A 17,042-nucleotide genomic window follows, 5' to 3' on the forward strand; every position below is an offset into this window, starting at 1 on the left:
GATGCAAAATAATCATCGGAAATTGTGTAATTACAAATATCCCAAATATTTTGCTTAGATGCAATTAAATTATGTGGTAAATTCAATAGCTTTCAACTCTAGTGTCGTCCTTTTGACTTTTCTGCTAACGTCTACCATCCGGTGCTCTCTAGGAAGATGGATTGAACGATCCGGTAATTAGTGCTGTAATAATGTCTGTCAAAGTAAATTCTCCCAGTTAGCTGCGCAAATTCGGATTCGCATTTAACCCATCTTCGACGATTCTTAATGGCAGATCAACGGGAGGGAAAAATAAAATCAACTCCCTCCCCCACCTTCTCTTAAGAATGGTAATTAATCTTGTTAATTTGCACGCACAAACTGGATGGAAGCCCTAGAAGCAGCAATGTGGAAGAAGACGAAAGACAAATAGCTCAAAGAGTTTTTCAATCGGATAAGCAATCTTTACTTTTGAAAGTTACTTTATATTCGGGATTCTCCTGTTAAGCCATCAGTAGATGGTTATCACGCCTGCAGTAGCACGAGTTGAATTTGAGAAAACTATAATCTGATTCCAAATCATGATGCTAATTCGAGGATGAAAATCTTGATTATAAATCTTTAATGCCGAACTTCAACTTTAGACGGAGCTACAAAAAACGGCGTAAATCCTGAGCCAATCATTATTTTTATTAACTTTTAGCGCAGAATGTTCCAAAATGACTACTGAAAACGGTTTGACAAGCAGTTGTCCGAAGCTACTCCTAAGAGAAGCTGAAAAACACGAGAAAACTGGAAATGGACCTATTTTTCGGACTGATTTTTTAGAAATAAAATATTCAAGGTTAACTCCCCTAATCAGTTCCAAATTTTTAACCCGTAAGAGCTCTTAGAGTGTCAATTTCACACTTCTGACTATAGCTTCAACATTTCTCTATCGATTTTTACTTAGGAGAGATAAGGGCATAATGGCCACCTTAAGGAAAACGCTTATTTAACCATAGAAAACAGCTACAATATGTGCATTACATCATTGTTTCGTGTTCAGATACTAAAATTGTCTATTACCTATTTGGTTGAAACTTGAAAAAGTAGATGAAAACGATTAAAAATGCATTTTAAATTCTTTTTTGCCGAAAGCTGAAAACCAGACACTGCAGGGCATAATGATAACTCCCCTGGGGCAGAATAAGCACCATTAATTGGGGCACGATGAGCGTTTTGTACCGGGGAATCTAGCAGTGAATTCAACTCGATACATAGTCAACTTTATATATAGTTCGCCCCAAGTGAAAAAATTTAAGTAAAAACGCGTTTTAAAATTGATTAAAGTGAAAAATCAAAAATATAGTGATAGTGAAAATTGAGAAACAATGTGTACATAATTTTGCAGTGCGTACAATATAAATAAAGATGATTTTAATGTCATAAAAGCTTATTTCGTGGTGCTCAAAATTTATAATATTTTCTTCACTTGAGAACCTAACTGGTTTTTTTTTCTAAATATTTCTTTAAGGATGATATTATTATTTCTTTTTTGGTGAATACAATAGGAAGCACGAAACCAATCCTTATAAAGCTATAAGCTACAAGCTATAATTCTTGAGACCGAAATACATATTAATAGTATGAATATGATACTTCTATGTTCAAAAAATCATGTAAACATACTGTTAAGATAAAACTCACTTGTTTAAGCTACATCGTATAGCTCAAGATTCACAGACAGAATACTACAACGGACTATAGAATTTTTGAACAATTTCGATTTTTCTTTCACTACAGTCCATGTTAAATGAGAAAGCCACCAAAGTTGAACAGTACTCTCTGGAGCCACTTCTGATTTGATTTGAACGTCCAGACAATCGATTGTGTAAAATTACCACTCATTTAGTAAGCATTTGTTTTTGCCATTTTTGCAAATTGCAAATGAATTGGGATTCGAAAAGAAAACACGACTTGAATATCGCTGAGACTATACGATTTATTCAGAGTGGAACGGAATGTTACGAGATGAATATAAATTTCTTGGGGATTGAGTCTTTGACATTTTATTATAAAAAAAATAATACATATGACGACCATCTTATAAACAAGCCAAAATTATGTCAAAAACATGAAAAATGTGGCAAAAATATGACAAAATTATGACAAATTTATGGCAAAAATTTGACAATAGAATGACAAAATCCGACAAAACTATGTCATAAGTATGACAAATGTGATCAAAAAATGACAAAAATATGATAAACTAGCTGATCCCGTACGACCTTCGTTTCGCAAGCAAATATAGAAATGTGATAAAATAGGATTATATTTTTCAAATAAAGTATGGTATTCCTTACACTGAATAAACAATAACTTTTCAGTAAGTGCATTCTTATTTAAAAGATAGAAAACAATCACAACGTATCTGTTTTTTTCCAAAACCCGTTCTTCAATTCGTACGTTTACCATTTAATTTCCACAAAAATGTCGCGAAAACTGATGCGGGTTCATGAGAATGACGCTTTTTCGTTACATGACTATCCGAAATTGTATACCCACAATTCTCAATCAATAACTGTGAACAAATTTTTCCCATCGATCCTATGCATTGACTTCTAACTCAATATTCCAAAATACGGATCGATTCGTCTTACCTCAAAAAACCCCGCGTGCTTATTTTTACACCCATTTAATTGGCCGTCTTTTAAAATCCTGATGCGGAATTTTTAATCCCAATCCGATGCATAATAACGTCAATATCTTAAAACCATAAACAGTAAATATGGACAACCCCTTTTGCAGACCCTTTACACCAAATTTAATACCGGAAATCAATGGATCTCTTTAAGCACCTCCTGCGTAGTTTTTCGCTAGAGAGATACAAATCTGCCATCTGTCGTATTTACAAGAAACTTTTTTATTTTTATCAGATGGTGGTACTGAAGTGAATCAGGTTAGGGTGACATGAAATCGTTTAGATTTAAAATAAATTCAACTTTAAATTGATTGCTAGTAAACTGTTCAAATGACTGGCCATAACATTTTCATTCCTCAACTGTTGAATAAAAAACCTTTGAATTACATCAATGGAATGAAAAAGATTATTTTTAATAACATAAAAAACTTCTCAGATATTCCAACTGACATTCAGCTACAGTACCGTTCATAATTGTATAGAAATTGGAAGCATGTGCACTGTCACTTTGACTTTGAACTTCCATAACTTTTCACATATTTTTTGATCAAACTTTCTTCGTAAGACAGATGAACTATCAAACTATTATATCACAAAATTTGAGCATTCTAAAAAATTTGGGTCCAGAGATACAGTAATTCTACGAAAATCGGACTTTTTGGACTTTTACCATTCAAACTGCTATATCTCAGAAACTATCCATCGCTGTTTATTGAAATTTTGCAGAGTGATTGTTGAAATATAAAGTTAACATGTCTGAAGTTTTTGAAAAGTTCTATCGAAGAGATCAAAAGTTACGCGATGTACAATATTTCAGGCATGAAGCTAAAATGCGATTTCTATAGAATTTTGGACGAATATGTCCATGGGAAAATAATATTTTATGTTCAACAATCACTAGATCTGCTGCAATTTTGATACGCTGCTCTTCTTCCTTGGACGGCATTTTGACAACTGAAGAGTGAATTCCAAAATCAAAATAGGAACAACATTCTACATACACACCTTCAAAATGAGGGGTGTTCAGGTTTTTTAAATGCAAAATTGAAAGAAATACGTCAAGTTGATATTGACCAAATTTTGACCGTATCACCCTTTAAATGGATGTAAAAATAACTACACGGGATTGTTTGAAGTAAGACGAGTCGACCCGTACTGTGGAATTATGAGTTAGGATCGATTAGAAAAATTCGTTCACCGTTATTTATTTAGAATTGTGGGTATACAATTTCGGCTAGTCATGTACGCTGACAAATCATTTCACACTATAATGTATAAAGTTTCACACATTATCGAAATAAGTAGACCAACACATTAAATGTGTGAATGTACTGCTGCACATTAATGTAAAAAACCGTTGAGAAATGTGTGCACACATTTTGCAAAAAGCATTTCAAATGAGAAAGTGTGTGAAATGTACATAGCTCAATAAGAAAAGTGTGTAAAATAAAGCAATGTTTCAATGTGATCTGGGATGATTCGGAACTAAAATTAAAAATTTGTTGCTATTTCAGTTCAAATAAGTATTATTGAATCAATTAACAGATTCGCAATGGATTGGTCCTATTTCTGAGCTGGTGTGGGAGTAAAAATTTCTTCCAGCGGAAAACACGGGTGGGATCTGAATAAAAAGAAGAAAACGATATTCAATATAGTTAAAAGGTTTGATTTAATTAGTTACGGTTACTTACCAATAAATGACCATACAACTCAAGACGATAATTTGGTCCTAGAATTATCACAAATTTCTGTTCCTCCGGCTCCTTCTTGATTCGTGCAAAACTGATGAAGGAAAATCTGAAACGATAAGTTTTATATCACACAGTTTCCTTTCCCGCTTATTTCGCATAATGTGTAAATTTGGGAGTTGCATGGTGTGTAAAAATTACAAATTAGTTTGACAGCTCGATATATTTGCCGAAAATGTGTGAAACGTTTTTGTGAAATGTGTGAAACGATTTATTAGTGTAACCAAAAAGCGTCATTCTCATGAACCAGCACCAGTTTCGCGACATTTTTGTGGAAGTTAAATGGTAAACGTACGAATTGAAGAACGGGTTTTGGAAAGAAACAGATACGTTGTGATTGTGTTGGTTTTCTATCTTTTAAATAAGAATGCTTTTACTGAAAAGTTATTGTTTACCAGTGTAAGGAATATCATACTTTGTTTTAAAAACATAATCTTATTTTATCACATTTTTATAATTGCTTGCGAAACGAAGTTCGTACGGGATCAGCTACTTATATGTTCAAAAAAGTCATGTAGCCTTACTGTACAGATAAAACTCTTTTGGTTAAGCTCCATCGTACAGTTCAAGATTCACAGACAGAATAATACAAAGGACTATACAATCTTTGAAGGATTACGATTTTTTTGCCCATGTCAAATGCGAAAGCCACCAAAGTTTGAACAGTACTCTCTGGAGCCACTTTGTGTTTGTGTTGAACGTCCAGACAATCGATTGTGTTAAATCATCATTTTCAATGGCACTTAACACGTTTGTTGCCACGTTCGTTTTGGTATTTTTAATAGACGGGCCCAAAGTACTCTGCAAAGTGATCCTGAACAGGATCCAGGAGAAAATCGACACACCGACGGCAACAAGCTGGATTCCGATCCGGACGATCATGTGTGGACCACATCACAACACTACGAATAATACTGGAACAAATCAACTATTTCCAGGACTCTCTTCTGCTGGTGTTCGTTGATTTCGAAAAAACATTTGACCGACTGAACCACGAAAACATCTGGGCTGCTCTTAGACGACGAGGAGTCCCAGAGAAACTAGTCCATCTCATCGAAGCACAGTACGAGGCATTTTCGTACAAGGTCTTGCACGACGGTGTCTTGTCCGAACCAATCCCGGTAACTGCTGGAGTGAGACAGGAATGTATTCTCGGAGCATTCTCGGAGCGAGAAAGAAAAGAGGGAGAATCCAAGCTTTGCAACGTGTGACAAAAATCAGCGGCTAACTTGAGTAAGAGAGCGTCATACGTTTTTGATGTGAGGGGGCCTCCCAGGAAATACACCCGTCACACAAATATGAGTCCCATGGCGACGAACGTGTTAAAAAAAATTATGTAGGGTTGTTTGGGCAGACCATGTCGGATGTAAAGGAAAACAAGACTTGTTTTATGAACGGTCTAACCAAAAAAAGAAATTTTATTTTAGTTCGATTTTAAATTACAACTTTTCCCGCTAAATTATTTATGAAATAACAATAGAATGAATAACTGGCACCATTATAGCGATGTTCAGATGGACACTATACTTTAAGGCATTTTCCATTCTAGCCAGGGTGACCAATATCTTCGAGATTGAACAAGGGTAAAAGCACTAGACATTGACACTATCTTCAGGATTTTATGATGAATATATGACAAATAAAAAAATAGCGATATCCTAAAAATTATGACAGTGTAGTTTTAGCTTGTTCCACAGCGTCGATTCGATATGTTTATTTCGCGAACCTATTGCTTAAGCCCTTTCATTCATAATAGTATTAGTCACAATTAATCAACACAATGCTGAAAATCAGTGCTGCAAATTTTCTGAATGCACGTATGATATTGACTGTGAGTTCCTATCAGTGTAACAAGCTCAACCTGAAATTAAAGGAATAGAAACATCAACAAATATGAAAGCTTCTAATCGACTCAATCATTCTCGTGTTTACGACAAGTTTTGTGAATATGTTTTTATCAGTCAGTAGAAAGCTCACTCGTAAACCAGAACAAACTTATTTCACTCAACGGCTACGAAAGCGTCTTTCGCTTACGCATAAGTATGGCAATTGTGATAAAAAAAATGACAAAAATATGATATTTGAGATGAAAACATGACAAAATTATGACAACATATTTTAAACAATATGATATCAACGTTGCCTTTAAGTCCTTAGACAAAATCAAAAACACAATTTTTACAAAAACTAAAGATAAAATTTCAAAGGAAAAAACAGCAAATGTTGTTTATGACATAAAATGTGGAGAATGTAAAAAATCTTATATTGGCGAAACAAGTCAGTTTTTGCATAAAAGATTAGAGCAACATAAAAACGATGTTAAAAACAAAAAGGTTGGAGGATCAGGACTAGCCCAACATAGCATAGAATATGGTCATATTTTTGACTTTAAAAACACGAATATTCTAGAAAAAGTTTCCAAATATAACACAAGAATTTGTGCAGAAATGTTCCACATCAAAATAAGGGGCGACAACGACGTTGTTAATAAACAGAAGGACTCTATAAATTTTAAGTCAGCCTACAATTCCATTTTGCCTAAGATCAAAACACTGACAGACAAATGTAAACATCACATCAAAAGTAAACAAAAAAACTACAAACAGTAGTGTAGACGATCGCTAGATTAAGTAAGTTTAAAATAGTATGGTAAAATGGTATATTATAGAAAAATAAATTTAATTTAAGGTCCGCTGAAGAGGAGTGAAAAGCCAAAAGTAGCTCGAAACGTCCGGACCAACTGGCAAGTAATTGTGTAGTTATTTATTCGCCGAAAAAAGTCGATAATAAAAACATACAATTATGACAATAGTATAAAATCTTACAAATTTGACAAAAAAATTGAACATTTGAACATTTGACAAAATTTTGTTATAATAATGAATAAAAATTACTATAAAATGACAAAATCTGAAAAAAATGAAGCAAATATGAAAAATATGACAAGTATCACAAAAATATGGCAAAATTATGGCATAAGTATGGCAAAAAATTGACAATACCATGACAAAACAAGACAAAAAAATTACAAAATGATGACAAAAATCTGACAAGTATGACAAAAATATATCATAATTATGACAAAACTATAACATAAATTAAACAAAAATAATGACAAAAATCCGATAAACCTTCGTAAAAAACCTGATAAACATAAGACAAAATTCTGACATAAATCGGACAAATATAACAAAATAATTACAAAAAATAAATGTGTTAAAAATATGGCAACAATCTGACAGATTCCACATTTCTCATATTTATATCGTTTTGTCATACTTCTACAAAGTCGGATTTTTGTCTTTTATTTTCAAATTTTTGTCATAGTTCACTCATAGTTTTGTCATATTTTTCATATTTTGTTTGTCATATTTTTGTCGGGTTTTGTTATTTATTGTCAATTTTATGTCATATTTTTGTCATGTTTTGTCATTTGATTGTCATATTTTCGTCATATTTTCACCACATTCATCATAATTATGTGGTATTTTTGTTATATTTGTCATGATTTTGTCAATTTTTTTCTACCACATTTGTCACATTTTTGCCATAATGTTGTCAGATTTGTCATATTTAAAAAAAAGTCATATTTTTATCATATTTATATGACTGTCTAAAATATGACAGTCATTATTCTGACGAACTATTAATTTATTTTATTGTTATTTTTTTCATATTTGTCAGATTTTCTAATTTTTTATCATACTTTGACCATATTTGTCATAGTTCGGTCATGTTTTGTCATTTTATTGTTATGTTTGAATCAAAATTTTGTCATATTTGTCATTTGACGTAATTTTGTCTTAGTGTAGACATTGACCCCACACGCTTCTCGACAGCGTTCTTCTCGTCATCCTGAACACGCATTTCACAAACATCCCACCCCCACACACCAATAGCGATTCCAGCAGCAATTATTCAGTTTCTTCAAGTCTTACGAGTAGATTCGTCCAAGCTTCGTCACCATTCAACTGAAGTTAGTGGTATTGGAATGAAGCTTTTTTCACTTTTAGTATTGATTGCATGAAACTGAAAATGCTGTTTGGCCTGTTTGGCTTATCTCATGAACCTGAAAAGAGCCTGAATGTATACTGTCGATCGATGTTTACGATGCGTGAATGAATGTGCAGAATGCGTTCGGGATTGAGCTTTCTGTTCATTATCGGATTAATTCAGATGGAAATGAACTGACCGCACACTGCAATAAAATCTATTGATTACTGAAGGCTGACACTGAGCCATGCTGCTAATGTTAAACAGGTAAACATTGAGAGTATACATTTGGGGATAATTTTTTTAAGGGGCAACTAGCTACCAACAAACAGCTTGTAAACATCTCCACCCAACCCATCTCTGTTCAATAATCGGTAGGTACCGTAAACTGGGGGAACTTTGATCACTTTTTTCATTCATTTTTGAATATTTTGGAAGGGGTTGCTTTTTCGTAATACCTAAAAGCTTCCAAATCCTTACTGGGGTGGGGAGTATTAAACATGATTATTGATTGCAGTAAATTCAAACGACATTAGTGGTTATAATTAAATGTTTGTTACAAAACCAGATTTCGAGTTCCGGGGTAACTTTGATCACAATGGTTTTTACGTATCTCAACATCTTCAAATTTATTTGTTTGATGCCATTAAGCACAGAAGGCTCAAAACATCGATAGCAGAAATTTTTTGTTTGGACTCAATTGAATTTCTCGAAGTTTTCTTTCAAAAACAAATATACTCGAAAGATGGACAATGTTGCTGCATACATTTAGGGACAAAAATTTTAAACATTTCTCAATATGTTTTGGTGTCAAGAACAAATAAAGTTTTGCCTTCATGCAATTCCCTAAGTCTTCGTACTGTTCCCATGTTATTTTTTTTCTTCAATCTAAAACATTTGATAGGGGTTTTAGCCATTTTTTCTATACGGGCTTTTTCATGCAAAATGACCGTTTTTTTCACTATCCAAAAATTATCACAGAATGATCATAAACATAACATTTAAACTAAACGTAAACCAAGAAAAAAGTTGAACTTTTACATTAAACAACCTATCTGCTCCTAATTGCTTTATATTGATCAGGGGAGATGTTTGTTTGTGAGCCTTCAAAAAACCAGATATTTTAAGATTTTAAAATTATATTTTAAGTGATATTAAAAATCTCCTAATATTAATTAAATTTAGTTTATTTGTTACTCAATTTACAGGCTTTCAAACGTAGTAAACAGTTTTCAGATATTTTAGTATCATACTTAGTTTTAAACATAGGAAATATAATGATAACAACACAACGATTCTGGTTTGATTTTTCAACTGTTCATTTAGGTTTTGTTTATGTTTGATCCATGAAAAAGTTCATCATGGGTTACCTAGCTAGTTCGAATTTTCACTCTATGGAGCCACTTCCGGTTCACTTTCAATGAATCATCTTTCCTTGATATACATATCTACCTATGTTTCAGTTTTCATTAGAAAATAAAACGTTGATCAAGTCACCATTCCGTTTTTGTTTTAATTATTTTGTCTATATTGATTTCTGTGCCATAATCTCAGCTCTCCTTTCTTATGTTTGTGTAACAAACCGACTTGTTACGGTCCATATCACTCATTGAAACCGATGGACACCGACGATAAAGCTACACGTCTAGTTTAGGAGAAGTAAACCGAACCGGAAAAATGCTTCCCACTCCCGGCAAAAAGAGGCTAGCTAAGAAGATTTACACGCCAAACCACTTTACTTCTTGGCGAAGCTTTTCATTTATTCGATAAACGTAATTACATTTCCGTTCCGTTTCTTCTCAGTTCATTTTGCCGGTCTGGATCCGGTGTTTCCGCTTTAGATATTCTCTCTTCACAGCCAGCGCCGTATCTAACCTGGTTTCTCATGGCGTCACTCCTTCCTCATTCCGTTACAGGTATCGTTAAGCATATCCATCCTGCTGTCGTTGACTGTGTTCTTCTTGCTGTTGGCAGAAATTATTCCACCGACCTCACTCGTGGTTCCCTTGCTGGGAAAATTCGTACTCTTCACCATGATCCTGGATACGTTCAGGTAAGGATTAAAACCGCCCTTCCGAAACATAATTTACTGTGGATATTATTTTCCTACCCATCTACAACCCAGTGATGGTTAATTCCCATTTGCACTGGCGTTGAACGAGTCGTTGATTTGGGAATCGTTAAGCAACCTTCTAAAATTTAAGCCACTACCATGGAAGTGGAAGGAAAATTTCTACCCACTACTTATGTACATGCCAGCCACAGTTGGGGCTCGATTTTCCACAACGAAATGCTACAGATTCGGTTCCCAAATTCAATGAACATTCAACATCCCTTACGCAACCGCTAGAATAATTAATTTTATTTGAAGCCTAATTGAATTCCACCTCACGCACCTGAATCAGATTCAAATGAGGCACTCAATTCCCACAGACAAACCTTAAATACGTGGGCGTCGTGTTCTTTTCCATCTACGCCGAGAAAATCACACGAATCTGGCAATTTTTTGCTCCTTACCCGAGCAAAAAGGGAGGGAACGCAAGTTTCTTTCGCATTTTTTTTTTTGCTTCTTCGCCCAAGCCTAACGAACCCTCCCCATACGTTTAGCTCAGCTCTAAATTAAGTCTCATTCTTTTTCCCTCCTCGACAGTATATGTGTGACGGTGATTGTGCTCAACATTCACTTCCGGTCGCCGCAGACTCACACGATGGCCCCCTGGGTTCGCACAATTTTCATCAATCACCTGCCGAAGCTGCTGGTGATGCGCCGTCCAATCTACCAGCCGTTGCACCATTTTAGGTGAGTAGCGAAAAGGGTTTTCTAAAGTGAGTGTGTGTGAGTGTAAGTGTGTTATCTTTCGCTCAACAATGGCTGATGCAGCTGGCTGAGGATGACATCCAATTTAGAATGGCTCAGATGAAAAGAGGAGAGAAAAATGCAAATCGAACTTTCAAAATTAAGAGAAACACGAATTCAAATAAACTGGAACTAGGGACGAAGAAGGGATACTTGAAGATCCAAAAATGAGGAATTGGAATGAAGAAAGTGTTAAAACTTGTCAGAATAAACTAATTCGTTTTTGAAATCACACCTAGGTGAGTAAATATTTTTAAAATTCATTTGGGGTCAGACCAAGCAAAGTGAAGTTCTTTGCATTTTTAAAATCTTCAATATGGTTTTTTTTGTAACACACGATTATTGTTTTTAAGATTTCATCAACGTAAGCGGGCAAGTTGATTTTAGTAATAATTTTTACCCCTAAAAGTTTGCAGTACCTTTTTGCGTTTTCTGCTTTCTTTTATCAGCATGAGCGACAATACAACCTTAGTGACAGAAAAAATGTTTATTTTAATTCCGATAAAACAAAAAACTACTAAAACTGGTGCTTTTGTTTCTTACGGTCTTACTGGAGGATAAAGGATAAATTTTTAAAGGTTGCATTAAATTTTTTATTGAAAAAAGATTTACCCCTTTCGCTAGTTGGGAATATAGACACTATAATTTCATATAGTCTGGCAAAGAGAATGACGGGAGCCAATCGAACTGTCATTCGCGGGAGCCAATCGAGCAAACTTTCTAAATATTGGAAAATCATGGTTGAAGTATTGTGATTCACAAACCTTTTTGGGCTTTTTGGAAACAATAACTAAAGTTTTTTAGCATAATTTCCACTAGTTTTACACCTATAGAATATACTATATTTTTCAAAAGCCATTTGCAGTTGAACTGACAAAAATAGCATGTAGTTTACGAATCTAATAAACTTTTTTTTTTTTGCAACTGGAAAGAGTTATGAAGAGCTTGAACATTATCATAAAATGCTCGATTGGAACCGCGCGAATGACAGTTCGATTGGCTCCCGTCATTCTCTTTGCCAGACTATATGAAATTATAGTGTCTATAGTTGGGAAGCAAAACCCATGTTTTTGATTTTAAAAAAAATGAAACTGAGAATTTTATGACTTCGTAGATGAGATGTCCAATCAACCTTACAATTTTTGATATTATTGGGGAGAATGGGGGTACTTGATCCCATTTTCCTGTTTCTATCATATTTTTTCGAGGGATGAATCGAATCATCCGCTAGGATAAAAATCTTTTTGGCAAAATTTAGCAACTAGCAACCTTTTGCATTTTTATGGAATTTCAAGTTTATATGCCACAAAAATTAGAACGATACTTCCCTTTGTTGAGTCAGAAGCACTTAGAAGTATTTTCGTGTGATGAAAAAAAGGATATTTTTTAAAGATAAGGGAGACTTGATTCTTTACTGAGGGGCCCTAACCCTTGGAAAAATTAAACATAATTCCAAGATGGAATGTTAATTGACTATTTTGGTTATTTTAGTTCTAATATCACAGTTTGTGAGTGTCAGAAAAAGAGAATTCTAAAAGTTTGTCAAAATCCTAGTTGCATTGCATAATTAAAGGCGCTATTTTCTTATTTTAAGATAAAATCAGTTTCGTATCCCTTTTTACCAGAAAATTATAAGTTATTTGGTGAATAATAGTAATCTCGTAATCAGCAATGACCACGATCCATTCAGAAGAAAAATAGTCCTTTTTGAACTCTAGGCATCAATGAAATCCGTGATGAAAAATTTAGAAAACTTTTTCTCGAACAAAAGTTGAGAGTAAACCACTGCTTTGAAAATTCGACATTTTAAAGTTTATATTATATTAGCTGACCCGGTTGCTTTGCATCACCTTTCAAAATCAAATGATATTTTCAAAAATTATTCAAATTTTTATTGTTTTTTTGGCATTATTTTAAATCAAATTATAACATAATTCATAAGCAACCGCTAAAAAAGGAGAGCTGCAGCTGGAGTTTCGAATTGCAGCACAAAGATAACTTAAACTCATATTCTGAATCTTGCTCTTTAAATTTGTGTTAAAGATCTGATAAATTTAATCTGTCTGGTCTGGAGGGTCTCAAATCAATCGTACGCAAACAATCTAACTTATGAAATACGATTGTTTTTGCTTGATATGTTCTGGATTTATGCTAAAAACTGATAAGAGAGCCCCTGTCCTTCCATTCACCCCCTGCTGATTGGAGGTCGTGATCTTTAATAACCATACCCATTTCTTTCCCAAAAATCCTCCTATATCAAATATTGTTCCATTGGTTGATAAGTTTTGAAGCTTTACAACAAAATGTAGATATATGGAGCCTCCTCCTTTCTTCCCCTCTCTATACTGTAAAGCGTAAGGTTCTATAACAATCGTAGAAATATATCTCGTAGCCAAGTACCTTTCCATGCCGTATTTTCCATGCCATAGAATCATACCAAAATGATTTTCCATGTTAAGATTTGTTCATTTCTCGGATTTTGTAAAAAATAATGTTGAATGTAAGCCTTTTCTTCCCTTCCTATATTCCCAATTCTATCATCCTACTGCAGGAAAGGTATTGTTTCACATAGAAAAAATATTTTTCGTACTCATATACTTTTTTATGCCAAATTTGGTTTCATTTGCTCGATTAATTCTCGAGTCATGCAAAAAAAATTGTATGGAAGCCAGGGGGGCTTTATATCTTTCCGCTGAAAAAAGGTCGGGCTTCAATTCATAATAGAAACATTTCTCGTATCCAAATACCCTCACATGCCAAATATGGTTCAATTTGCTCGATCAACTCTCCAGTTATACTGAAAATTATAAGGGAGACCTCTCTTCCCCCTTTTCATCCACCTCTATGAAGGAGTGAGGGGTGCCAAATATTCATAGAAGCATTTCTCGTTCCCAAATATCGTTCCATGCCAAATTTGGTTTCATTAGCTGTTGTAGTTCTTGAGTTATGCAGTAAAAACTGTATAAAACTCTCCTCCCTCTTTCCTTTCTCTCCGCTGGAAGAAGGAAGGGTTCTCAAACAATTATTAGAACATGTCACGTTTCCAAATACCTGCTCATGCCAAGTTAGGTTTCATTTGCTTAACACGTTCATCGCCACGCTCATTTTGGTAGTTTTACTAGCCGGGCCCAAACAAATTTTCAGAGAGAGAAAGCAAAAAGGGAGAACTCCCATATTTGGAACGTGTGGCGAAGCTGAGCGGTAAACTCAAGTAAGAGAGCGTCACACGCTTTTTGATGTGACGGGGCCCCCCAGGAAATACACCCGTCACCCGAATATGGGTGCCGTGGCGACGAACGTGTTAATTAGTTTTTGTTATGTACAAAATTATAAAAGAGGCTTCCTCCCCCCCTTCTGGAAAGAGAGAGGGGTCCCAAATAATCATAGAAATATTTTCCGTATCCAAAACCCTCCCATGCCAAATTTGGTTCCACTTGCTTTATTAGTTTTTCAGTTATGTAAAAAAAAATATGAAAGAGGCCCCCTCCCCCTTTCTACTGCAAAGAGGGAGGGGTCTCAAATAATCATTGAAATAACACCCCACTGAGAGGAGGGAGGGGTATCTTATATTCATAGAAATATTCCTCGATCCCAAATACCACCCCATGCCAAATTTGATACCATTTGCTTGATGGGTTCTCGAGTTGTGCAAAAAAATGTCTTTTGTTTGGGAGGGCCCCTCCCCCCTTCATAAGAGAAGGAGGGGTCTCAAACCATAATAGAAATCTTCCCCTGCCTCCAATACCCTCACCTGCCGAGTTTCACGCAAATCGGTTCAGTAGTTTCCGAGCCTATGTGTATAGGGAACAGACTGACAGAAATTCATTTTTATACATATATAGATTCAAACGATTGACATATTGGAATAAATATGTATTTAAAATAAAATTTTCATGTGAGACGCATTTTAACTGATGAAAAAAGATCGTTCAGTGAAAAGAAAAAGAAAAAAAAAAATTGTTAAATTTTTGGAAACAAAGTTCAATAATTCAAAAACAAATTTTTTGAGCTTATAGCATTGTTGTTTTGCTCTATCCGGAGAATTTTTTCGTATATTTGGTCTTTGTAAGACATTCTGGTTTCGTGATATAGTTGAGGAATCAAGTCACCCCAGGGATCCTCATACTTCCCTATTATTGATCCTTTGATTATCTATAGATTTTTTTAAGAAGCCACTAAAGTTAAAAAATGTGGTATGTTACTTTTTCCGGAATTTTCATCCTTTAGAATGATTCAATCCTATTCACATATTACCTACCCCATTTGACACAAATCAATAGATTATTTTTCTTTGATATGTACCAATAAATTTCCTTTATACCGTTGATAAGTAAGCCGTATATGTAGTTATTTGGGATTTTTTAATCTATTGCCGATCAAAATTGTTGCACCCCAGGTGACAGTAAAAATCTATCTTCAGCTAGCGGCTAGAAATTATTAGTACATCAAATGCATCAAAATGTCCCTAAAGTATTTCTCAAAGAAAATTTTGCAATATTTTAACAAACAATATTCATGCTAAACTGGTATTGCCGCCGGCAATTTGCCGGTTTTATCATTTATTTTATACAATTTCAAGGTGCATTGTGAGGGTTTGCTGTGACAGAAGTTTGAAACAAATAAAAAATTAGAAAAAATTTAAACATTTCCAAAAGTGATTTCAGCAAGACAGACAGAACTTCATGAATACGACATACCCAAGTAACCAAAAGTTCCATAAAACAGACTCTTAAAAGCTTATTCAGCCCTGCTCGAGTGCTGAATGCTATACAGCTTAAAATTTAGGTTCTTATCGATACTTTCAAGTTCCATAATCAAAGCTGAATAGAAGGCTATTCATTATATATTGCATAAGATTTTTTTAAATTTTGAACTTTTTGCAAAAAAAAATTAAAAGAAAATGGCAAAAATAAAGCACTTTCGAGTTTTTCTTAGATTTGTATTCTTACGCCACTTTCTATTGCTCTATCTACTCTCTTTACATTTAATGAATTCCATTCTTACTTGAAAACTCTACAAAATTGAACCTGAACTTTCCAGATGACGGCTGAGCACGTTACCTTTGAACCATAGCCGATGTCTTGGTAGTTGTTTTAAAAACTTGAATATGAAATAAACTAGAGATTTTCACCTCGATCTTTTCAAAGTAGGCGAAATAATAAAAACGTTGACGTCAACCAAATCGATGTGCATTTATCGAAGTCATATTTTTCCGCTATTATGAAGAAATCTTTTATTCAAACATTGAACGAGCTAGGAGGAACAGCTCCGAGATCAAGAATACAGACAACGCTTTGTAAGTACTTAAAACATGACGATTTATGATATACTTTAACTTTTTGCTTTTTGTGTTTTGCAGTTTAAATGGCCCATTTCCAACATCGAGAGCGAATGTTCAGAGAACAAAATGTTGCAGGCGTTAGGTTTTTTTTAAATTTCAAGCCGATTGAACCTAGACAGGATCAAACCGAGTCGCATCTAAAACAGCCATATTGTCAAACCCCAATATTTTTAACATTTTTCAAAATATAGGCACAACACAAACCGATGTGATTAACCAAATTAAACTAGCCTACGAAACGATTCTAATTACGGGGCAGAGACGTGTCGCTCGGAAATTGCGTATTAAAAAACAAAAACGAAGAATTCAATAAACATAGAGGATCCAATTTAGAGTAAAATGTCTTCTAATGTTGGATACTCCAATGACCAGGCCAGAGATGATTTTAGTAGTGATTCAGAATAATTTTTCGTCTTTAATTTTTCATTTACTGTGGCCAAT

The 17,042-nt window shown here is 34.3% G+C and overlaps 1 protein-coding gene across 2 annotated transcripts in view; it reads left to right on the forward strand.

Annotated features, from left to right (window-relative positions):
• Positions 1-17,042, forward strand: part of LOC129739985 (acetylcholine receptor subunit alpha-like) — a 706,505-nt gene that overhangs the window by 607,738 nt on the left and 81,725 nt on the right. For both annotated transcript variants that reach the window (XM_055731563.1, XM_055731562.1), the window contains exons 7-8: positions 10,320-10,456; positions 11,054-11,203. In XM_055731563.1, coding sequence (XP_055587538.1) covers positions 10,320-10,456; positions 11,054-11,203 — 287 coding nt within the window. The remainder of the gene's footprint in view (positions 1-10,319; positions 10,457-11,053; positions 11,204-17,042) is intronic.

Source organism: Uranotaenia lowii, chromosome 1, assembly GCF_029784155.1.
Source record: "Uranotaenia lowii strain MFRU-FL chromosome 1, ASM2978415v1, whole genome shotgun sequence".
In the NCBI taxonomy this organism is placed as follows: Eukaryota; Metazoa; Arthropoda; class Insecta; order Diptera; family Culicidae; genus Uranotaenia; species Uranotaenia lowii.